The sequence below is a fragment of the Phaethon aethereus genome, assembly GCF_964289735.1.
Source record: "Phaethon aethereus genome assembly, chromosome: 3".
Lineage (NCBI taxonomy): Eukaryota > Metazoa > Chordata > Aves > Phaethontiformes > Phaethontidae > Phaethon > Phaethon aethereus.
The window spans coordinates 110,957,605-110,983,213 of record NC_138576.1 but is presented as its reverse complement, the minus strand read 5'-3'; the positions used below and the strand labels follow the sequence as shown (position 1 = coordinate 110,983,213).

Genomic DNA, 25,609 nt, shown 5'->3' with positions numbered 1-25,609 from the left:
TGTCTCTTCATCCATTTTCAAAAAGCCAAGGGACTTTGTTCCTACAGGCCTTTAAAGATTTGTTATACTTTTTCTGAAGTAAAATGCTATATTGATGTGCAGAAATACGTGTCTTGTGGCATAAAGGAAGATTCATCTTTATTACATACCAAATAATTTCTGCTTTCTCTGTTTCTGACTTGTGTGTTTTAAAGGGGTGTGAGCTGTTCCATGTTCTAATACTTTTGTCCTTTTCATCATTACTAAATGCGATGAAATTAGGAGGGAAGAAATAATTACCAGTAAAGGAAATAGAGGGATTGTTATTTCTTGCTGTGATGAAATTTAGCTGAGTACTGATAGCGTCATAAAATGGATCCTTTCTGCCTGTTTGTCTCTCAATTTTTCTAAAATTGCAAACTCCCCAAAATCAAATATTGGTCTTTTATTTGATTAGCTAACTAGGCTTTATAATTCTGGATTATTACAACTAATTTGTGATAACTTTTGCCATCTAGAAGTTTGATTTCAGGCAGCACTGGACCTAAATGAAAATAACTTGAATATTTTTGTGAAAAGGATTCTGTCTTATAAGAATCTTGGGGATTTTGGTTCAGCAAAGGGGTCTGAAAAGAATTTTGCACCTAACCTTTTTGAGGCTCAGACCTTAGTTTTCTGTCCTTAAACTGCCTTAGTTTTCTGTCCTTACACTACTCCATTCTTAGTCAGGAGAAGTAGGTACTTGAGTTTGTGTCTCCAAACAATAAACTGATGTTGGACCAGTTGGACTCCAACAGGGAGACTCTGACCCTGACCTGTGTAGGTATAAGAAACTTACACCTTCTTCACTCCTCTGACACATTTTTTTTTCCTTTCTAGCAGAGTCAGCAGGATGGGACAGTGAGTGGGTCTTAACTGTTTCAGTTTAGTTCAGCTTGTAGTAGCATTGGGGTATGTAGAACAGGGCATCTGTTCATTATTATGTTTAACTAGATGTTAAATATGTAATAAGATTCTTATTAAACTAGCCAAAAAAGGCTGCTTCTCTCTTTTCTGAAAACTGTTTACCATTTTGAGCTATATGACCTGTTCTGCTTTTGCAGTGGTCCATAGTTACTCTTGATAGCAAACACGTTTGCCAGAATTGCAGTGAGCTGAGTTATTAATAGTATTTTTTACTATTAATGTTTGGCTCATATAACACTTCATTCTGAGATCTCAAGCCATTTGTGATTGTTGAGAATGTCATTCCAGTTTTACAGGTGACTTAAACTGAGAAATTTGTGTTCTTTGAGGTTCTGTGGCACAGAGGTGGCAGAAATATGCACAGAACAGAAAGCTGCTTCACTTTCTAGAGCTCTGTTTAAATCCCCAAACTTTTCTGCTGCTCATATATTTTTTTTCTGGAGGAAGAATGGGGAGAGAAGGTAAGGAGGTAATTTGAACGGGTTCCTTTTTTTTATGTTAAGGCCAGTTGTTAAGTTTATTCCTCTAGATGTTCAGTCATGTTACGTGGTTTCTTTTTCTGTGCTAACTGGTTTGGACAGTGCCCTGCCAGGGGCCCTAACCTTAGGACCTTAAGTCATGCTCCTAGGTAATATCTGTTGTCTGCCTCTCTTCCTTGGGATTTTGTACATTTCCACTGTTTCCACTAGGTGTTAAAAGGTTGCAAGGCACTAGCATTCAGTCATCCATATTTTTGAATTATTTACCTGGTCCTGGTCTTTTGCTGTAACCAACACTCCTCCATACACTTTCTTGCATGATTTGGGAATGGTCATGGGTCAGAAGCCATTTTCAATAGGCAATTTGTATGTGGCCACCTTGTTTTGGAGGTTGAGAGACTTTAGTGGTGTGAACATGGCCAGAGCATGCTGTTGGGCTCTGATGTTATGTACAATTAGTCTAGTTATATGTTTGTTCCAACTGTCCAGGTTATGAAACCAGGCCCTCTTAAACTTATAGTGTAGCTATTGCCTGCTTTTTTTCTTTTGATAAACCACCAACATATGGTTTATAACTTGAACCTTCAGAGCCACACAGCAGGTAAAGAAAGAAACATGTTTTATATGTGAACTTCTAGCATCACTGGCTCATTTGTGTCCTTCCAAGTTTGAGGCTTATGCTGTGCTTTGGGACAGCACTTCTGAGATGACTGTGTACCAGCATTTGGTGGTTGATGCTTTTGGATAATTGTAGGGTGGAGGCCCAGGCTTCAGGGTAGCACTGTAGAGTTGTACAGATCTAGGTCTACATCACTACACTTATTCAAGCTTGTTTGGGGTTTCTGTGTCAGCTACTCTTTCTGCCATTAGGTTCTAGCCATTTTTGCAAGTGGAAGTCAAACACAAATGTGTTGACCATTTGGACCCAAGCAGAAAGCAAGGCAGCTTCTAATGCCTTCCCAGCCCTGACAGTACTGAGCAACAGATGATTTGCGCAGCCAGTCTATCCTTAGATTTTACCTACTACATTGTAAACCATAGAGATTCCCTTTTATTCCTACATGATAGTATTCTGGGAAAAACGGGGGGAAAGAAAATTTAATGTTGGACATTGTAAGAGAGTGCTTTTTAGGAAGTGCTATTCAGCTGTTGTTTCTTCTTCCATTAAACAGCTAACTGTTACTGTGGAAAAGCTGGCTGCTTTATTAGAAAACAGTCAGAAGTTTGTTTACCAGTGATAATGTGAATGAATAAGTGAAATGATATAATTCAAATTAATTTGCTAATGGGCTGATGCTTTTCTTCTGGGAGTAAAGCCATAATATTGAGATATTATTTCTAGGCCTTGCTGGAGATGGTGTTTGGTGCCAAGGTGATTGTCACTGGTGACGGATTTGTTCCTGGAGAAAGGAGTGTCATTATCATGAACCATCGCACACGAATGGACTGGATGTTCCTGTGGAACTGCCTGCTGCGATACAGCTACCTCAGACTTGAAAAAATCTGTCTCAAATCCAGTCTCAAAAGCATTCCAGGATTTGGTAGGTCACTAAACCTTTTAACTTGAAAGGCAAATGTGTTTAAATATTGCCCAGCACCATACGTAGCCTGTTAAATGACCTAGGTTTAAATTCTATTTCAGTATTTAAAAAAAAAACTTGTGTAAAATATGTGGCCTATCGACTAAACAATAAATCTCCCGGAAGACGCCTAGCCTACATGCTTAAGCATTTATTCTTAAAGGCACTGCATGTGCTGCAGTTGCTTATAGGTAAAAATATTTCTGCTTTATGTACTGAAAGCGTTTTTCAAAATGATGAAAAAAGAGTTTGAGTCTTTTCAAAGTCTCTTTCAACACTTTGTTTTTGGTGTTGTTTCACCCCACATTGCAAATGCTGTCATCACGCTTCTTTCTTCATTATCCAATTTATACTCTTGAGAAGCTTTAGCCAAAAAAATAGGAAGAAAAAGCACTGTAGGCAATTGCAAAGTTGATGGTTCATTTTAGTAACTGTAGTTTTAAATTGAACTTGGTAATGCAAAATATGCTGTACAGGATATGAAATAATCGGTATTTATAGTGATGTAGGCTGGAAATGGATCAGAGTTGCACATACTCAGAGAAATTGTTTCAGATAGGCCAAAAATTGTCATGCGAATGGTTTCTGAATAAATGGGCAGACTTATCTGAAATAAAAGCATTTCTCTGCGTTTTATTTATCTCTTAGATTTATTTACTGTTTTATACAAAACTAGCCTGGGCAGGATATGCGTCAACTTTATGATGTCGAAAGAGTAACCTTATTTATGGTTCCCTTTTGTCAGGCCATTTATCTGAACAGATAATTTTGGCAGGATTCCATGCGGAGGAACTCTCATACTGTTTTGCTGTTATTGCATTCACTTGCTGGGCCTTTAATCCTCTTAAATAAGAGCTACAACTAGGTAACATACTTTTTTCCCCTAACAGTTAAACATTAAGGTCAATTTTACTTGACAAAAGACATCTCTCTCAACGTTACGGGAAATGAGAAAATACATATTTAGATAAATGTTCTATCTTCATAATACAGCAGAGATGTTTTGAAATCCTGGAATCGGCTGCAAATGCAACTTTTTAAAGCAGTGATGGAAGAAGATTAATAGGTTTATCTCTCCAAAAGTAGCGTACATTTTTTTTTGTAACAAAACATTTGTATGTATGCTTGTTAATACCTTTAATTGAATTGGAAGGTTAGCTCCAGGAGCTTGGATGCTATGTTATGCTTAGCAAAATTTAGTTCCTGAAAGGGTGTCAGGAGTTTAGAGTTTGATTTATTTTACTTTTTCAAGTCTCAGTTCTGTGCATAAACTGAGTGCATCTAATAGATTTGATGAGTAGACTCAGGCAGGTGGAGCTGTGGCAGGTCAAAGCTAGCAGACCACGATGCCATTTTTCTTCATAGTCTGACATAGTAGCTTAAGCCACTAAGAAATTCTGGGCTCATACTCCACTTTGTGGGCTGTGATGGTAGAAGTGGCACAGGCAGACATTTACTCCGGTTGTTTGCGTTACAGGATGACAATTTCTGGCAGTCGATTGGGTGCCTGGATCTGTGGTGCTGTGAACCACTATTTATATGTCAGATCCCTAAGCACCCTTCACAATATATGGGATTTGAGGACTTTGATTGCAATGTAAAAATTTTAGGTTATTTTTTAGTAAACTGTTAATGTTGCGTTCTTAGTTACAGGAGAGGAATCCAGCTAAACTACATCCTTCACTCAAGCCATAATTTGATAATCTAAAATCATAAACATTCAGCTTCTATTTTACCATAGTGTATCTGAAAAGAGGCCTTCGAAATATGTGTCTCCATGTTCAGTCAGCCTATGTTTTGGGTGGTAGATTCTTGGAAAAATAAAGTGTTCTGTATAGCCACATAATTAAGGGATAGTTGGAAGGTGGGACTCTTGGATGAAATTAAGATTGACAGAAAATATTTCATCATGAGTCTGTGTGAAGTTTGGTGCAGAATATAGCAGGAAACGGTGTCCAAAGTGGAAAGCCCTGAATCTCATCAATAAGAGTAGAATTTCTCCACTTCTTCATGGCCCTGCTCTGTTATGTGATCGCCTTTTAATAGGTATTTGTCAGGTTTTGTTTTTGTTAAACTGTGGCCAGTAGTTTCCCATAAAAGTTTTGTTTATCTTATGAGCTCCTAAAGGCAAGAAGATAACTTGGAAATCAACTGGACAGTTTCAGTGCACTGTACCTATAGTTGATACTTTAGATATTGATAATTTAAGGTATGATATTTGTGGAAATTACAACAGCTACTTTCATCATGTCTTTCAGTTTCATCTTTTCATATATTTATAAGAATTAGTTCTACATAGTCAAAAGTATAGGATTAGGGAAGTATTGCCATCTTGGCTAAATGTAACGTCTAATAAATCTTTACCTAATGGTAATATTACTTTGAGTTTGAGAATTATTTGAATGAATATACTGTATTGCTTTCAGCACATTTTTTTTCTTGTCTTTCAAAGGATTTTTTTTTTTTTTTTTACAAGTATTTAGTTTAAAATTATGTGTAAGATCAGGTTTATAATGCAACCCTTTAATTTCCATGTTGCTGAAAACATTGTGAGTGTTAAGCATTGCACCTTTGTTGTTATAAGTACTGTCCCAGTTGGGGTGTAAAAATAGGTCTGTGAGAGATTGTACTTATCCAAGTGGTATATACAGTAGGTGAAGGGGAAAGCTTGGAATGCAAACAGATCCAGAGTCCTTGTTGCCCCCTTTGGAGGTTAAAAGTGTAAAGGTATCAGGTTTAATGAGTCTGTATTACAAGTAGGCAGTTTATTTTCCAGTTAATTGTGTTTAAAATCAGAGCAGTCAGTATTTCGAGGAGGTGCACTGAGTCACTTACCTAGTTCTTAAGTTATTAATTCTTTGCATTCCAGTGTATGAAAAAAAATTTAAATTGATTAAAGGTGAGCCTTAAAAAAAGAAGCCCAAAGAAAAACAGATGGTCCTTTCTTCCTGGAACTGTAGCTTTGGCTTGATAAATTGTGCGCAGTAAAGTTTTTGAAAAGAGGTGTTACGTTTCAGTAATCTCAATTTCAGAAACATTCTTGCAGCGTTTCAGTAGAACTTGCCAACATTGGTGTCTCGAGGGAGCACTACTCTGCTCTTAGTTGTTGCTGCAGTTTCTCATCTGACATCATCACAAACTACTGACACATTCTGCAGTATCAGTTTTCAAGGAGAATTTCTAATGGCATTGACAGTTTCTTGTGTAGTCTGACAAGATACGACTGCTCTACGCTACTTGCAATAGATATATACAATAAATATTCTCACCTAGTCTCAATTAATAAGGGATAGCATCAGAAGTGATACGGATTATGATGCAGTTGTGTTTAGCGTAGGCTGTGTAATACATATTGTTCCAGTAGGTACATAACACAGTAGTATCAGGTGACCAGGTACTCATTAGTAGTTAGTTGCATCCTTTTAATTTTTTATCTTAATAGTTTATTTTGTAAAAGTCTTGTCGTGATATGAACCAGTAATGCTTCACTGGAAATCGAGATGTTTTAATGATGGACAATTTGCATGTGTTCATTGTTTTAAATAGGATTTTAATTATTGGTGGGCTTGTAGTAATATTTGGATTTTAGTGGTTAAAAGTGCCTCAACATCTACATGAAAAATAAATTAAAATTTGGGTTTAATTTGAGGACTCTTAGATAAATTAATGGAGAAAATGAGAGAGGGTAACTAAAGGGGTTATTGTCAGTGCCTGGCTGCTATGTGAGGTAATATTCACTCTGGTTTTGCTTAATGCAGATGGAAAAGATAAATAACACCGTAATTCAGTGTATGCATGTAAAGTATGCAAGTGCTGCAGGCACCATTGATGGACATATCTGGAAGACTTACGATTTTTAAGAAGGCTCACTGAGGCTACTAAAGCAGGGAATTATAGCTGGAGAGAATTGGGGCAGGAACAGGTTAGGAAAGGACAAGGTGATAAAGGAAAAAGGAGAATAAGCAAAGCAGGCAAACCTGGAGTAGTTGGGAGCAGAGATAACTGGGTAACTCTGCCCACGTCTTCATCTCTGTATTCAAGTTCTTCTGTGGCTAACATTGCTCTTGAAGAGACTGCAGATGTAGGAGCTGTTTAGTTGTTTTTCACTCATCCGGTCGCTCGTGTTGTAGCTCTCAAAGGCGCAAGTTAGGCTTGGCCCTTCTTGTGTTAAGTGCCGGGGGAAAATAAAAAAAGGATTTGTGCTCTATTTCAGCACCGGCCTTAGCCCCACCAATCTTTTACTGCATGTCAGTTGATCCATTATAGCTGTCCATGTGTGCAAGCTTTGCCTGAAGCAAATTCAAAGTAATTTGAGTCATCTTAGTTTTCAATGAAGCAGGGCAAAACAACTCGAATTATCCTGCCTTTGCCACGGGCTAAGAGCATGCACACCGACAGCTATGATGGATCAGCTACCATGAAGTAAAATATTTGTGTTGCTAAGCCTAGAAAATTTTAGCACTTAACTCAATTGAAGTATAGTTAAAACAGCACGCTGCGGGGAATCTGAACGCATTTATATTGCCATGGAAGTGTTTGTGCTGCCACAGCTACTTCCGTAGGTAGGGATATAAATACTTCAGCAGAAAGCGTCTTTGTTCCAGTTATAGCTGGATTTGCATTCAAATTCTTATCAATAGAGCTTATCGGCTTAAAAAATTAAGAGTGTAACCTACTGAACTTTTTAGTATAGCTCATATCTCAAGTATCTTTGTTATGTTAAAATGAACTGAAACGAGAGTCTTGAGGAGCTGTGACATTTTGTCTTCTAGCAATTCCGTTATGAGCTGCCAGACTTAATTACCTTAGAGTTGTTACCCTGCGTGATTTTTAAAGTAGAAGGTGAAAAGTATGCTCTCTAATGGAAAGCACAGTTGTTATTCTACCAGTTGTTCATGGTGAAGACAGATACACAAGACTGGCTTGAAGAAGTTTTAAGTGTGAGGGAAGGATTAGACTGTGAAACAAAAATGCAGCTTAATTTGCCTATAAATTCACATGCATCTTTTTTGTGGGGAAGAAAAGACTTAGGTGTCTGTTTTCCAGCTGGCTCTTGTCTTTGTTCAGTAATCCAGGAAAGACATGATAGGAATATTTGTGGATGAATACCACAGAAATTCTCCCAAATCTTTCAGAGGAAAAAAAATAATTAGCCTATATTCCATTTAAACCTTCCTTATCCCTTCTGTATAATAAGGACTCCAGCCTCTCTCTGCCCCCTTTGCCTCTCCCAAATGCACATCAAAAGAGTCTGGGAGCGCAGGGCAAGAAACTCCCTCCTTTATGGGTCCACAGCGCAGAGATACAGCCAGAGACGTTAATTAGGTTCTCTTCTGCCGCCTCGGTAGGCATCTAGTCTCCACTCCTTTTTCTGCTCTTCACTTTCACGGTCCTGCCATAAGGAAATGGAGTATCTGAAGAGGATGCAGTCCTACCAAACAGGTACTGAATTGTAAAATCTCTCACCATTTCTGACTTGTGGTACAGATGACACATCCATAGGAGAGACTCGCACTGCACCCTGCCACTTTCAGATGCATTTCTTTAGGTTTTTTTCACTTTCCCGTGATCTAACAGCCAGAGATTGTTTCTTTACTGTCTTTGGAGATACTGGAAGGACGTGGGGCTTTTCTCCAGATATGTATTGGGCAAGACTCATCTTTTTTAATACTTAGTATTTCATGCACTGTTTCACTGTATTGATGTATTTTTAAAATGCATTAGAAAAAGCAACTTTCCAGCCTTCCTAGAGGCTTAAGCTTTTGCTTTAGTTTGCTTTAGTTTTGAGTAATGTTATGTTACTCTGATTTTACACAGTACATCAAATCAAATTTGAAGTGTTAATTTAAGATAGATATTGTAACTGAAAAGGTTTAATGTTCCTTAATGGCATTTATAGCACGTTAGCACAAAGATTTTGTCTAAGCAGCTCTAATACAATGGTAATCAACTGATTGTCCATATTCTATAAAAATTACATAATTTAGGAAAGAGAATGAATATTTGAGTATGACTTGTCCAAAAAGCATCATTCTGATCCATGATTTAAGGGATTGAATATTGAAAGAATACTTTCCAAGAGCATGGTATACCTCTGTCTGGGTGCTTTATATACATATATATCCTGCTAACTACTGCTGTCATGATTTTTTCCTATGTACTTTCACACTTTTTTTTTCTGTCTGTATTGGCTGAGAAGTATCAATTCTTCAATGGAATATCCTTTCTAGAAGGTTTCACAGTTCAATTTTCACAGTTAAGACATAGGCCACTGTATCTGGCTAGCTTTTTGACAACATTGTTATTGCCCTGACAAGTAAATCTTGTACTGTAAACATGGTTTGAAGAAGCTTCTAACTGTATTATAAACAAACAATAAGCTGAGGTTTCTACTGGCACATACTATATTCTCCAACAAGAGAATGAAGCAAGGCAAAGGAAATACAGAAAGTGTTAACATTTGCATGTGACTTAAATATAAAATTTAGAATGTTTTGGTACTGAAACAAATGTATGAGAAATATGGAGAAATTAAAGGTAAAACTGATCAGAGCAAAACCAGAATATTTTTCTTTTTTTCAGTTACCTTAAAATTCTATGTTTCTAACATTGCTGTTTGTTCACTTAAGTTGCCTTAGTAAGAAAAAAGGTTTAGGCTTCATATACATTGGAAGAGATGATACTCTGTCCAAGCAAAGAGTAGACTATGTGTTATATACATGTATGAAATATATAGTCTGAATGTAAACCATAAAAATAATTTAAAACCAGATATAGATTAAAGTAACGTTCAGAGTCTGATAGGTCAAGGCAATAGCGGAAGCATACCGGTGTTTAAATAGACAACTTTACAAATAGATTGAATCAAATTAATAAATAGACGGAATCACATATTTCATTATAAAATTAGGAGTGCTAGTGTGAATCTATATTTGTGAATTTTAGCTCTTAGCTAGTTTTTTAATTTGCTCAAAGAAATCACCAAATCGGATAGTAGTTGTTCAATTCATTATACTCCTATTAACTACATCATTGGAAATGAGTATGGTTAAAAAAAAATTGCCAGGAGCAGAGATTGTGTGCCACAAGGTTATTTCAAGAAGCATTTCTGTATTCATTTGCCTAGTTTGTGCATTCAAACCATTACATAAAATTCTAAAAATATTTTAATTTTTAATTTGCTTTGGGTTATTAGATATACAACTATCTAGAAAAAAACACTAAAATATTTGATTCTTATTGAATATTCAGAAATCTGTTTAGCAGAATACACTGATGAAAACTTAACAGTGTATGCATAGTAACTTTGAGCCTTGGCTTCCTGTGTGTTTTTCTATGTGCTAGTGCCTTTTTAATACTTACCCATCTTTAAAAGAAGGAACGTTCAGAATTGTGTGGCGGTTGCCTTGTGGATATTTATGCAGCAAAACACTTGGACTAACAAACTGTTAATGAACCCAATTATTTGTGTATGTGTACAGTGGGATCATGTGCTTCCGAGTGATTTCCCTCATGAAGCCTAGACGTCTGGTTCACTGTTGCCTCAAAAGCCCTGATCAGGACCAGATCCCTGCTGAATACAGGCAGACCAAATAATGCTTTTAATTTTGACCAGAAGAATTTTTGATATGAAAAATCAGTGAATAACTCTGTGGAAGAAAAGAGGGAAGATGGATGAATATAATACAGAAATCCCATAGTTAGACCTTCTACTTTCCTACTTGCTTCTATAGTTCTGAATCATTTATTGAATTTGTTTGCAGGGGGCTTAGTATTACTAGCCGTTCTGTTGCATTCCTATACGAAATATATGGTTACCATGTTCTTGATTTATCTTTGCTTTTAATATCAGCTATGATATTCCTCCTACAGAGACATGATTTTTTTGGGATATCTAATTTCTGAGAGGTTTATGCAAATGTACATAAAATTGTGCTAGAAAACCAAAGAAAGACTTTTTTTTTGCATAACTTGCCTCTTTCTCTCTTTTGTTTATTGCCACCTCCATCCCTCGTATCTACTTGCTCCCTTTGCTCAAATAACCGTTGCAATGAAAGCACAGTTAAGAAATTTCAGCTTCAAGTTTTATTTTCTTTTAAAAGATTTTGGGGTGGGGAAAACAGAAATGCAGGGTCTTAAGAGTTTAAAAAGCTTTATACTTGCAACTAGCATCTTTAATACAATACTGCAGCTTCTCAACCTGCATAAGCTATAACTTGCTTTATCCCTAAGGCAGTAAGGAAATTCTTACGTACAGCACATCTCTCTAGTTCAACAGCAGGCATTCCTTTTTGTGTAAGTGTCATTTTTTTTTCTGTGTATAATTATGTCCTGATAAAGCCGTACTAAAGTGTGGAGTATGTATCATTAGCATGTATGTGCTACGTGAGATTTGAAGCTGCCTTCTTTATTTTTTCAGCTCTGAGAAGTTGATTTAAAGGTCAGTGTGTCTAGCTACTCTTATCTATAGGTTTTTGTGCTGCAACTTTTTGCAATTTTGAACAAGAGCTGTGCAGTGTGATGCTTTTTGTATACTTTTCCAGGCAATGTTAGTTGTCAGAAATGTCCATTACAAGAAGACTGTTTTAGCATAGAAGTAGAGTTGCATTGTTACGATTTCTTTAGCTTCACTGTTTCTCTGCTGTGTTATTATAACTGGTATAACTGATTCTCAAGAATCTGCAAATCAAAAGACAACCGTTTTCCCCCCAGTCAAGTAAATGATGCCTTTGCTAGGAAAATTGCTGTTGCCTGGGAGCTTTTAGATGACCAAAAACGTTGTGCAAAAGAGCAAAATATAATTACTTGGACCATAATTATGTTGACCTAAACTTAACAGTAATTAACTGAACAGCGTGTCTCACTGCAGGCTGCACATGAGAAAGTACTTCCTTCTGCTGCTTATTCATAAACCTTGCTGCTTAGCAAAACCTCATGTTTTGCCCATTGCTTTACTGAATTCCTCTTGTTTCTTGTGCATTCCCATTCGGATCCCACGTTGTGCATCCGACTTGTTATGTGTTGTTTTTCCAGCAGCACAATGCAGACAACACCGTGGAATGAAAATCAAAGCAAGAGCTGCTTTTGCTTTGTTCAGAGGCATGTGTCCTCAAGCCTCTGCTGGGTTTCCTTTCCCGTTTGAATCTGGTGGGACATGAGACACGTAAACAGGAGGCGTTCTTCCCCATCGGTGCAGGGACGAGGGTTTTGGTTGAAGGCAGTAATTCACGCGTTTGTTGCCTTTCACTGGAGGCCTTAAAGCATGGGTGAATGTGGAAAATTCTTCCACTTTCATAGATGGTAAAATACTTTGGTGCAGTGTGCTGTGCTGGGGTAAGCGGTGAGGAAAACCTGGCTCCTCTACTCTTAGTCATCTGACTGTTAGATAATCTGTTCTTATTTGAGCAATCGGGACTGTTTTATCTCACTTGATATACACTTAAAGAAAGAAAAAGTCTTCCAGAACGCTGGATGTTATCTATTGAAAAGGTTAGAAAATCAAACCTCTTGTTTATTTAAAAACTGCATGCATCCCAACTCACTTCCCTCTCTTTTCTCCCCCCTCCCCACCACCCTACTGTCATTAAATTACTGCCTCTGTTGAATTTTTCATAGCCTGTATATAACACTGCTACTTAGGACAGGAATGGGAAACTACTACATTATATCCTCAGCTTTAAGGCAGTTTAGTCAGGTAAAATACAAGTCATCCAAGCAGCAGCTTTCTTAGTAGCTAAAGGTGTTTGTGATTTGATGTTCGCAGTAGTGTTAAAGAGTGACCACTAGAAAGAGTTTATATGCAAGTTTACATATGATTTAAGGCCATATGCTGCATGAAGAAGAGTGGGGAAGAGTGTGGGATCTGGCAGTGAGGTTTTTTCCAATGCTCCCTTCCTATTGTGGATCAAAATCACTCTTCCTAAGGAGCTGCTGACCTCGCAAAGTATCAGCAGGCTTCCCAAGTGAGCATTTACTTTGCTTCTCGTTTCCCTTCTTCCTGCCTACGGACTCTGCTGCAATGAGAACACAAGGACTGAGTAATTTAGGCTTGATGTGTGATACCACGCAATAAAATGGGTTAGCACAGTACAGGTTTTGCATAAACTGATTTACGTGTCGTGTCTAGAGTATATAAAACAACAGAAAAGGTCTGGGCTGAGAGATAAGAAGGATTGGAAAACATCAAAACCACAGCACAACTTTCCTAATCTCTCTGTGATTTTACTCTGTTCCATGCAGCACCAAAGTCCTCAGAGTTGTAAATGGTATGGTACAAGACATGCCAGTTTCTGCTTAGAGGGCTTTTTTCCTTTGCTGTGCCCAGTTTTATGAATTTGATTTCAGATGAAGTATCATAGAATCATAGAATATCTCAAGTTGGAAGGGACCCATAGGGGTCATCAAGTCGAGCTCCCAGCTTCTCGCAGGACTACCTAAAACTAAACCATACGACTAAGAGTATCATCCAGATGCCTCTTGAACTCTGAAAGGCTTGGTGCTGTGACCATTACCCTGGGGAGTCTGTTCCAGTGACCAAGTACCCTCTCAGTGGAGAACGTTTTCCAATGTCCAGTCTGAACTTTCCCTGACACAGCTTCATACCATTTCCATGTATTTTCTAGAGGAACCAAGTACTGTGGCACCATTTGGTATGAAAAGATGTCCTCTTTATATAACACAAATGTGAAAATGAAGCCCTGATAAGTTCAATTTAAAATATTGGTTTTGCCCCATTGTAGTGAAATTTATTGTAGCAGTAGATGATTAAATGCCAGAAGAAAGCATAGTTAAATTATGTAAGTTATTTTTCAGCTACTTTAAAATTGACCTTTGTTTTTTCCTGCAAATGATTTGTTTAAACATGGATAGCCTCTGTTGATAAAGCTGTACTGATACTCCTTGACACTGCAGATGTGGGAATGTGATATTTACCTAGATGCACATAAAATGTTGTGGTCAAAGTTTATTTTTGTTTACAGAGGGCTTTTAACAAGTACAGTGTGCAAATTTGAAAATATTTGCTGAGACTGCATTCTGGGCATTTCTTTTCTTAGTTCACATAACCACTTCAAGTATTCAGTTATCTGGGTATCATTTATTATCTGGATATCTGAGACTCATTAGGCCCAGATTGGAGAAGGCATGTTAGTTATGCATGCTCCATCTGTTTAGTTGATATAAAAATCAAAAGTATCTACCCCATGATACAGTTTACAAATTTTTTTAACATCTCTGATAAGAAAGATGGGGACAGACTTTTTAGCAATAGGAGAAGGGGTAATGGTTTTAAATTAAAAGAGGGTAGACTTAGACGAGCTACACGGAAGAAATTTTTGACAATGAGGGTGGTGGAATACTGGCCCAGGTTGCCCAGAGAGGTGCCCCATCCCTGGCGACATTCAAGGTCAGGTTGGACAGGGCTCTGAGCAACCTGATCTAGTTGAAGATGTCCCTACTCACTGCAGGGGGATTGGACTAGATGCCCTTTAAATGTTCCTTCCAACCCAAGCTATTCTGTGATGATTCTATGATTCCTATCCATTACAGAAGAGATTATGCAGCTTGGTTAATGCATTATCCAGGCTGACTGACTTATGAAGTTAGTTTAAAAATTGGTGACTTTAGTAAGTGGTTATCTAGCATGTGCCCCTGGTAAGATATTGCCATGAACAGAATAGAATGGAATCCCTATAAAGAGGAGCTGAAATAAAGTGCAAGAATAACATGCTTTAAGTCACCAGCAAAGGAAAAACAGACTTTGAGAACCATGCTGAGCAAAGAGCAGAATGGGAAGCTGTCATGTTTTCTCTTTGATGTGGAGTATCTATCTGCAGGTTTTCTGATGAGATACAAGCTAGGCAAGTACAGTGGTAAGGCAGTGTCATGCTCCTCTGAGCCCTGTTTAAGAAGGGAAGCATCATGGGCGTGTGGTGGAACTGGAGCCCTGATTCTTCATCCTGCTGTCTGAACTAGTGGACTTCTAATATTACATGATATATTGTGTAGGAAATTGTGCCAAAAAAGCCAAGAATGTTTATTGAAGATAATGGCGTGTGACCCCTGAGCTGCAGGCTCAGCAGCAGTTTCATTTATTTCACTGCATTACATTGTCAGTTTGATGTTAGGCTCTAAATCTTCACAGTTGTCTTGTGTATTAATACAAACAAATGAGTATATATCAAATTTTTCTGTAATCAATGTAAAGAACAACTTTGTATTTGCTTTTATTATTAATGAAGATTGTAAGAAGGTATATGTAATAAAGCCCTGGAAACAATAGATATTTTCTGCACAATGCACGTGGTTAATACTACTAAGGGCAAATGTGTATAATGCAGCTTTCTTTTATCCTGCAGTGCATTGCTGAGATGTTTGTCTGTAGGGGCAGCACCTTCCCTTGAGCAAATCAGTGTTGAAGCGATTAAGGATATTATAGTGAGGGCCATGGTTTTAAATACTTCACTTCATGACAGCGTTGACCCTATTCTTGCTTTCTAACTCTGGTAATTTGAGTTTTGCAAAACTGTAGCCATTCCAAATTTATTTAGATTTATTTATTTGGATTATGCATTCCTTCCTATCCAAAACTCCTTTTACAAGGTAACTAAGTGCTCTTAATCAGAAGTGAGGACAGGTGGGCAGTAACTAAAATGTTGTGTCTAACACAATTTATAAAATATTTTGGAATAACAGTCACTGTGGAAGTATCAGAGTGCAATGTTACTAAAGGTGTGTTTTTTAAACTTTAGGCTGGGCGATGCAGGTTGCTGCCTTTGTTTTCATTCAGAGAAAGTGGGAAGATGACAAGAGTCACTTTGAAAAAATGCTGGATTATTTCTGTGACATTCGTGAACCACTACAACTCCTCATCTTTCCAGAAGGAACTGATCTCACAGGTAGGCTGCATTTGTCATCTTCTCATGGAATGTTCAACATGGAAATTCTTTGATGTTTATGGAAATAGTTAAAAAAACTTTAAGGCAGGAGTAGGGCTGGGTTCTCGTGGACAGTAGAAATAATAGTTAATGATCGTATGTGCTGATGCATTTGAGAGGCACAAATGTAGTTCCACTGAGAGGCTTTGCCAATCTTCCTGAAGTGACTGTTACATTTCAAAGCATCTGATGATTGAAATGGCTTCATATTGGTCAGTACGGTATGTATACTGCATTAGCAAAAGTAGCTTTCAAGACCTGGAATAAATCACTTGCATGTTCCCATTTTCCGTATTACTGGGGCAAACACTGCAAAATTGTTTCAGACCTATGGAAGAATGATTGAAGAGGAGAACTAATGATTCTACTAAATTTCTTGCCTAATGTTTTAAGAGGAGAAAATGGAGATACTTGTTTCTTAGGCCATGTAAGCAGCCTGTATCTGCCTGTATAAGAAAAATACCTCCCTAAAACAAATGTTGACATTATCATAAGAGTAACAAGTTAGATTCTGTAGCATTAATTCTTCATAAAATATCTACCTTAATACAGGTATCTTATGGCATCAGTAGCAAGCTGCTAACCAGTGTTGAAGACAACTCAATTGCCAATAAAAGAAAATGTTGTATGAATGTTCTGTGGTTCTTCATGCCTGCAGTATGATCTTTAAATAGAAAATCAGTTACAATTGAACTTCTACCTTTTAGCTTATTTAAAAGATTACTAATGCTTTCCATTGCAGATATTCTCAAATCATACTTTATTGCAATGTCAGATCAGTAAGTACCAGACACAATATAAAAATAACTAACATATATTGCTATTTTTTCTTCTGTATTCCCGATATTCTTAAAAATTAGTATGTATAGTATTCAGATGCTATCACACTCTAGGGAATTGTCATCATTTGATCAGCCTTCCTAAAAGAAAATAAATTTATTGTACGTTCTTGGACTACTTCACATAGTATCTCTTGTTGAATTAGGTATTTTGTATTGTTAGGAAGAAGGATGGGAATTACCTCACTTTATTTTTTTTCTTTGAATTCATGAACAACTGTACCTTCCTAGCTCTGAATTTTGAGATGAAATCTTAAGCTTATTCATGAAATCAGGAGACTCCTCCTTGGGTCACTTACACTCTCTTTCTGAACAGGTGATTCCATCTCAAGATGATTGAAAGAATTGGATTGTTTGCTATTTATTCCATAATTAATGTATACCTTCTAATCCCTCCCAATATTCCTCAGAGACAACAGATTTTAAAGACCTGAGGAAGTTTCATACTGCAGTTTTAAAGAAGAAGAATTAGCTGAGGACTGAGACAGCCACAGTGTGTTAACACTTGCCCTGCAGAGTCCCAAAGGCAGTGGTGTGGGGATGCTACCACCTGAATGTGGAGCTGCTTAAGGAAATGCAAGGTTTTCTCTCTGCTGTTGTACTGATGTAAATGACTTAGACTAAATTTAATTATATGCTGTGGATACCATCCACTGAGAAATTCATGCAGACAAGATTCTTCACTTAATATTAAAAAAATCTCTACTTGGATTTCTGAACACAGATTTTTGACAGATTTTTTTTTTTTAAAGGTATTTCGTTGTTCTGGTTTTCCTTCCTCATGCACATGTAACATGTACTCTTCAACCTTGCAGTGTCAGATGGATATCTGCACTAACTGTGCTGCTCTTCTGAAGTCAGTTTAAGCCACGGCAGATGGGTGCTGATTGTTTTCCCCTAATTTATTGAGCCAGCCCAGGGAGAAAGCAGTGTGGTTGGGAAGGACGGAGTGATGGGCAAGGAAGATGATAGGGCACTGCTTCCTTGGGCAGCCATGCTGGCTTCTGTTGTGTTAAAATCTCCGGTGTTCACTAACTTTCCATCGGTAATGAATGCCACCTTGATATCTTATTATGCACAAATATGACGTATAGAGACAGGCAAAACCCTGGGGCTTTTTCTGTGAAAGTAAGTATCTACCACTATCTAATTGTCTTCTCAGGAAACATTAGCTCATATATTTTAAAATATTATAGGAGACAGGGCAAAATCCCTTGGCAAGCTAATCCTGACCAAGCAATAAGTTTATGCCATATGAGGATGATAGAGCATAATAACGTAATTTGTGTAACATTTTGAAAAAATATTTTCAGAAAACTGTTATGTTAATGACATATCAGGACCTATTGCAACCTCATTGTTTAGAATAAGAAATAAAAAGCAGTTTTGTTCTGAATGGTTGTTCAATATCCTAGGGAACATTTTGCAAAAATAGAGGCAATGGCTTTTGTTTTCTGGCCAAATTCCAAAACTGCTAATTACTTCTGAAAACAAAATTCTTCTGGTGCTTAAAATGAAAAATAACATTTTACATGTACTACACTGAAAAGCTGAATTGCTCTGCAGGTCTGTGCTGCTATCATTTTTTTTTTTTTATCCTCTCAGTGGCTGCATGACAACAATAGATTTAGTCCTTTTATAAGAAATTGTGTGTTTTCAGGTTTCTGAGAATGGAAGATTTCAAAGAAATGTAACATGACTATTTATACAGGGGCCACTGCCTGACTTCATGTTGGTGATGTACTTTGCAGTGGAAGAGGCTATGTAAATAAATTTAAAAAATCTTAATGTCAATGTATTGATTGTCAATGACAATACATTGAACAATGTATTTGCAGACTGGATGTATAGGGTTTGAGGTAATAATTATATACTTATTTCTGATAGGTTGGTCATCTTTTCATTCTGGAGTACTTCAAGGTTAAAGCTAAGTGCATCAAAGGTATTTTATTGTAATTGCTTACAAAGAAGCCCTCAGCAGATAACCATATAGCCAGACTTTCTGAAGCCCTGAAGAAAACAAAGCAACCATAAATCTAGTGCTTCTGGAAAGCTGGATTACAACCCACCATTTTGTTTGTACTTTTGTTTTTCTTGGTGTTCCTTACAAGACCCTTTGTAGTAATTCTTCAGAAAGCAATAACAAAAAAAAGTTGCTGTATTGCCCTCTGCCTGCTAAGGCCTCATTTCCTATGGATTTGTGTCTGCATCCCTATACATGTTCGTTTCTTCACTCCAACTTCTCCTTGTGTTTCCTTCCATGTGACGTTTCCTCAACAAATTTGCTGCTGTCTCGGCAAGAGCCATCGTGTACTGCGGCTTATCCTCACCAATACTTGCGTTAACCGATGGACTGCTGCATGCTGTGCTGAAAGCCCTGACAGACTAAATACCCATGGAGTCTGCCCTGGCTTTTCCCGTTATTAAGATCTCTATTCCTGGAGGCTCCTCTTTACTCAGCTGTTGTTTTTTCTAAAACTCCTGTGAGGCTTAATTATCTTTGAATCTCTTGTCTCTGTCAAACTTTGTTTGCAGGCAGCAATAGCTTCAAAAGTTAAGGGGAACAGGTGGACAGAGTGTGATTGCACAGACCTTTTTTCCTTGAGGAACAGCTCAAACACAAGTAGGAAAGCTTGCTAGAGCCCAGATTTTGCCAGGAATGTTGTGATGCTGATCACATACAATATTCCGTCTAGAAGGTAACAATGAACTGCAGTTGGATTTTTCTCTTTTCTAGTAAATGTGATGTACTTTGGTAATGCAAAAAAAATATTGTTCAGAAGCACCAGTAGAGGTTGATTTAACATGTGATAGCTTGAAAGTAGCACAAATAAGATCAACTGCTTAATTTTTTCTTGAAATATGAACTGTAAGCCAATATAGCTTTTATGCTTTCTGTGCAAACCTATACAGATAAATGAGGGATTTTTAAATTATTTTTTTGCGGGAGATTTTTTTGAATACTCATTTATTCTTTCACTGTCCGGCACCAATGTAATTTGAGAGTACTTGAAGTCATCAAAGTACACGCATGCTTTTATCACAAGTCAGTTTAAAGGAAAAAGTAGTACTTAATATTCAAATTTCAGGGCACTAGTACTAGCAAAAAAAAAAAAAAAAAGGTTGAAGAGTTGATCAGAAATAGTTGTAAAGTTGTCAGAATCGGCTTTCCAATAGGATGATGAGAGAAGTTTATAATTCTTTTGGGTGACGTCCAGCAAAACACATCAGCCTGGATAATGTTGAATCTGCAAAAGCATGTGAGCTTGTTTGAGAGGAGCTAATACTGCATACATATTTCATGGAGAGCTTTTCATTGAGTCTTGGAGTTTTAGTTCCAAATACTCTTCAGACTCGCACAAATGCAGCTTGTTACTGCATTCTGGCTTTCATCAAAGTAAAATTCTAGAGATTTTTGTTTTAATTGAGCTCACAAATTAAAAATATAACTTGACTTTAAAAAAAATAATTTGTTCACTTTATTTTCTGATTTTCAGGGGTAAAAGCAATTTAACTTCTTAAAGCTCTAACTCAGAAATCAAGAAAATGTGTTAGCATAATTTCTTCTTCCAGTTACTTTAGATAAATTTCTGAAGCGTGATGCTTCTAGAAAGTGCTGACTTTCTGAGCTTTTCCCATAATTTAAAAATGTGTTAAATGGGATTTACCCACATAATTTTGAGATAAATGGGGGGAAAAATGTAATCAAATGAAGTACCAAACGCAGTACAGGTGCAAAAAAAAGTAAGAGGTTATGGCCAGAACTGTTATATTCTTGTTCTTTTGAGTAGTTTGACAGTTGCTCTGCAGTAGTGTCTAAATTGGACTTCTTGTACTTGTCACCACCCCAGAAAACATACCCTCTGATAAGCAGCATGTATTAGCTGAAAGAGACTGGAAGAGAGGCTCGTCAGTGTGAGACCAGAGGAGACAGAGCATGAAGCAGTTCTGGATCAGGAGAGGTCCCACATCACCCTCTATTAATAAACTGGCAGCTTTCCATAAAAATAGGTTATTCTATTTATTCTTTCTTATCATAGGAGCAAGCAGAACTAAGGAGTTAAAATGCAAAATACACCTAATTGGAATGATGAGCAAAAACTCAGGGGGTACATTTACTTTGGCTTAAGTGCAGTGTAAGAAAGAAAATACTCGTTTCTAGAAAGCAATGCTTACTCATATTTTTCAGAGAGAGTAAGCAAGAGGGGCATTACCCTTAGCCAAATGATGTGAGCGACCTTTTGGGATTGAGGAGACCCAAACTGAGCTCATTTCCCGTCCCTGCTTCAAAAGCTGCTTTTTGCAATTTATGTGCATTGGTTGGAAGCAAAGAAGAGAACATATGCTTCCTCTTTTTAAGGAAGTGTTTTCACTATGAGGCTTACAAAGGCATCTTTCACTTTTGTTTATTCTTTCACCTAAGAATGTTATAATCTGGACTGCAGAATGATGAGGCATCTGCATAAGTTTTGCAGTGCTGACAGTGTAGCCTGGTCTATTGATGAAGGGATTTTAAAGAGATGTTTGCTGTGAGAATTCCCTTGGTTTGGAGAGGTTATAAAAATGGATTTCTGATTTCCTGGATCAGTTTTCTAACTTCTAGGTTTCATATAATGGGGAACATGGCATTTTCTGTCGTGTTCGTGGAGTCCAGTGCTGAGCAGGAGACTTACTCTGAATTTCCCTCAGCAGGTTTCGGCACAGATTTCTCGCACAGGGATCCCAAACAGCAGCAGGCACCAAGGTGCTTAGATCGAATAAGGTAGCAATCTGTGCATTTGTCCATAAGTAATAGCAGAGTAAGAAACTAAGAGTAGCAGGAGGGGGAGGAAGGGCATTATTCTTTTTGGTAGTAGAGTGAAAGCATATTCTACCCTTGCTTTCAGGATAGCATCAAAACCCCTTTGACCTTCCTGGTTTGCTATAATAAATATTGGTTAATGCACAAAGACCTGTGGCTTGATAGTTGTTAGGAAGGGAAGAGGGATATGATTTTTCCAGATGACAACGATCATTGTATGAGCTGGGAGCATTATTCTAGTTCTAAAATCCCATTACACTAGGGTCATGGAAAAGGGGAAGGGAACAATCTCTGTTATATAAAACTTACAGTCCAGAGGCAAGACAAGGATACAAATATCAGGAAATAGCTGAAGAGTGTTGGCCGGTGTGCCAATGTCCAGCTGTTCACACATTTTTAGAAAGGCATTGTAGCAAAGGGAAATTTAGAAGATGTTTTACAGATGTTTACAGTGAGTTCTTTCCAAGTGCTGGGAGGTGCACTAAGAGGAGATGTGAAGATGATTATTTCAAGGCAATGGGCAGTGGAGGTCCTAAACCTTTTTTGCAACATCAGTTAGGTCTTGCTCAGAAAAAAAAATCTACCCACTTACTTTTTGGTTTTCTTGTGGTGCAAGTAGGAGTGTTTTGCAAATACCAAGGAATTGGTTTTCATAATCCCTCTGAAACAAAGTACTAGTGAGCAGACACATGGAGAGGATTTTTTTCCAGTGCTCATGAACTGTGTGCAGTTTAAGACTTACATTTATTATTATTTTTTTGAGACTACTTAGCTTTGTGTAGACACGGCATTTGTGTCTCAAAGCTTTGATTGACTTGCTTTGCAAGTTGTAGGTGTTCCAATGTGAAACCAAAATTTGGATATGCAGAAAATAAGGATGACACTTCCTCTGTCCTTTGGCAGAAACAATACATTAGCTTAAAACTTTGTGATAAATTAATTGAAAGCATTTTACCTGAATCACCACAGAATCTGGAAAGAAACTCTTGACTTGTATACTTTTTATAGGAACACTATTGGTGATCAATTATATAATTTCTTAGAAAATAGAATTTAAGTTGTTGAGCTAATAGTGCAATACAATTATGTCTAAGAGGTAGAATCCAGCTTTTCAGAGGAACATTTAATAATTACCAGGTTACTCTTGCATTTTCTGCCATTCCAATTCTTGGTCATGACTCACTTTGCAAGTTTTGCTGTCACAGAGGTAGGGGTCCTAAAGGCAAGTTCCCGTCGCTGATTCAGAGTAGTCCTTTTTCAACATTGAATGGAGTAGTAGTAGAACAGACAAAAATAGATACTCTGATCATTTGGTTAAAGACATAATGCCATAAAGACATAAAGTCCAAGGAAAGATAAATTTAAGTTACATAGCCAAGCATAATTTTAGTATTTCACACATTCTGTACTTTTAGCAATGCTTTTTGAAGATGTACAAATACTTGAAAATATGATGTTTTGGCAATTTGGCAAGCATTACATCTTTGGATTCACTTTGCTGAATCACCTGCTTGGCTACCATGCAATAGTTTTCCTTTCCTCCAAATCACATGGTTAGGAAATCCGTGCACTAAATCCTAAGGGTTGCATGTATGAAAAGCAGTACTCTTATGAATGGAAATAATAGATCACAGGGAAAAAATGCTCAGTATACTGATATGCTATAGCATTTATTAATAGGTACATGGTCCTTTAGGAGACATACCCACATTTGTTGATGAACAAAGAGCTCATATAATTTAGGAGAAAAAGGTGCAAGAAAGTTGCATTACTGCAAAAACTCGCACTACTGTTGATTTGTCCACTTGTGCTATTGTTCCTTTACAGGAAAAATGATGGTGATTGTAAGGGAAAGGACCTACCTAGAAGTATCAATTCTGTTAAATTATTAAGCAGCAATATGTTCTTTATTACTTTATCTCCCATCCTTGTTAACTGTGAACGCTTCAAAAAAGAGCTGTTTCTGCTTGAAAAAGATTAGATGTTCCTTAGGCAAGGATTAGTTGTTCCATAGATCTGTTGCTGGATTTTGTCTTTTAAAACACCTGTAAGACTATATAAATACTAGTTATTGAATAAGTTAGTTGATCAAACTGATTTTTTTTTCCATGTTGCCACGGGAACAGTGCATGTGTCCATTGCCTTTTGGCCCCTAGATGAGGCACAGCAGAACCCAAAATGAAGGAGTAGGTGTAGGTAGCACAGTCTGCTTGGCTGCTAACTGAGGCTGCTTGGAAGAGGCTCCTGCACATCACTGGAGAACAAATTGCTTCCTCTCCGCCCGTCTTCAGAAGCTTTCACTTTAGTATCCACGTCTTCCTTGCTTAGTGGGCTCTGTTAGCACCTGGCTCTGAAATGCTGTTGTTTGGTTTGTTCGTGAGAGACTTCTTTTTGCCGAAGGTTCGAAACACATTTGACACAAGGTTTAGCCATGCTGCTTTCCAGATGCCTTGCTCTGCATACGATAGCAAGCATGTATTGCCACACTGAGGCAGTTGATCAAAAAATTAAAACAGCGTATGTATGTGCAGTGCAAGTTGATGAATAAAATGTGTCAAGTTCAGAATGAAGATCTAAAGTGCCATTTTAATGTATTAGGTTAACTGCTTTCCTGCATTTAATGTTTTCTTTCCAAAATAAGTTTAAAGTTGTTAAACATTGACCTCAGGGTATTTCTGCACATAATATCAAACCTACATTACTAGGCATTGCGCCTTTTGAGTTAAAAAAAAAAATAATTGAGCCAATTAGAACATTTTACTGTAAAATGATTGTTGAAGTGTACAGAGAACTATTAACAGACATTAACTTTTAGATTTCAGATTGCATTTGCTAAATATGAAAGATTTGCTGATTATTTTCTAAAAATTAAATGAGAGGGTAAAAAGGCTTTTCTTGCAATCCACGTTGCTCTTCCTCATACCATACTATAGCCAACCAAAAGCATACTTGCAGTCTGCCTCCATCTGAAAAGCTGTTGCACATTCGTACTGTGTGAACCGCTGTTGTACTGTTCCTGTCGTATGATAATTATATTTAATTCTTGGTCTACAACGCACATTAATAGAAAATGGTGCTTTTTATTCTCTCCTTCAGCCAATACCAAAGCCCGCAGTAATGAATTCGCTGAAAAGAGTGGACTGCAGAAATACGAGTACGTCTTACATCCGCGAACTACTGGGTTCACTTTTGTGGTTGAGCGTCTAAGGGAAGGTAATCCTCCTCCGGATATATATGATCTTTTTTTCTTTTAAGACAACGAATTTCATCCAAGCTGTAGGAGCTGATGTTCACAAAACTGCTTGAAATAATTTCAGAAGAACGTTATGTATCCTGATCACAGAAATTTCAGAAAAACTTTGTATCTTGTAACCATACTGAAAATTATTGTAACATGGAGGGATTTGAGAGAGTTGATAACAGATACTAATATCATCAGGAGATATGCAGTGAATGAAAACAACATTTTCACTTTTTTTTTTAATATTGTGGCTTGTTTAGCAGTCTGCCTCAGAAAAATAGTGGAAAAGATCCCAAGGAAGCTCAACCTTATTGTCTGTATCAGTCCTAAACCCCAACTGTGTGTCTGACACTGAACACGCAGACATGTATAACACTGCCCGCTCTGAAAAGCTTCTGGTTGTAAGTCCAAGAGCTGAGACAGCAAGTTGCTATGTTAAATGGACAAAGGGAATGCACGGCAGTATGTTGATGCAGCAAGTCAGCTCCCCAGTGCTGCCAGGTTTTTCAGGTGATGGTGACTTGGAGAAGCTGCATAAAATAGGAGTTGTGTTGCTTGGCACAGAGTGGTGGGTAAGAGAATGCATGATGCTTGCTTTTTACCTAGAAATGGTCTTCCATCCCTGTTTTAATCTGAGGTTAGAGGTTGATTCCCTATTATCAGGGGAACAGAGTATAATGATGTGATTGCTTGTTAGATCAAGATGTCTGTGGGTTGTGTTGGGAATGGGCATTTCTATGAGACTTGAGGCCATAACAGTGTGGCCATTAAATGATACTGATGTGGCAG

At 37.4% G+C, this 25,609-nt stretch overlaps 1 protein-coding gene across 1 annotated transcript in view; it reads left to right on the top strand.

Moving 5' to 3' along the window:
* LCLAT1 (lysocardiolipin acyltransferase 1) overlaps nt 1-25,609 on the top strand; it is a gene marked incomplete at both ends in the record, with an annotated part of 86,506 nt that overhangs the window by 8,161 nt on the left and 52,736 nt on the right. Inside the window, 3 exons of the mRNA XM_081997917.1 lie at nt 2,767-2,965; nt 15,754-15,900; nt 24,676-24,792. Of these exons, the coding sequence (XP_081854043.1) occupies nt 2,767-2,965; nt 15,754-15,900; nt 24,676-24,792 (463 nt within the window). The remainder of the gene's footprint in view (nt 1-2,766; nt 2,966-15,753; nt 15,901-24,675; nt 24,793-25,609) is intronic.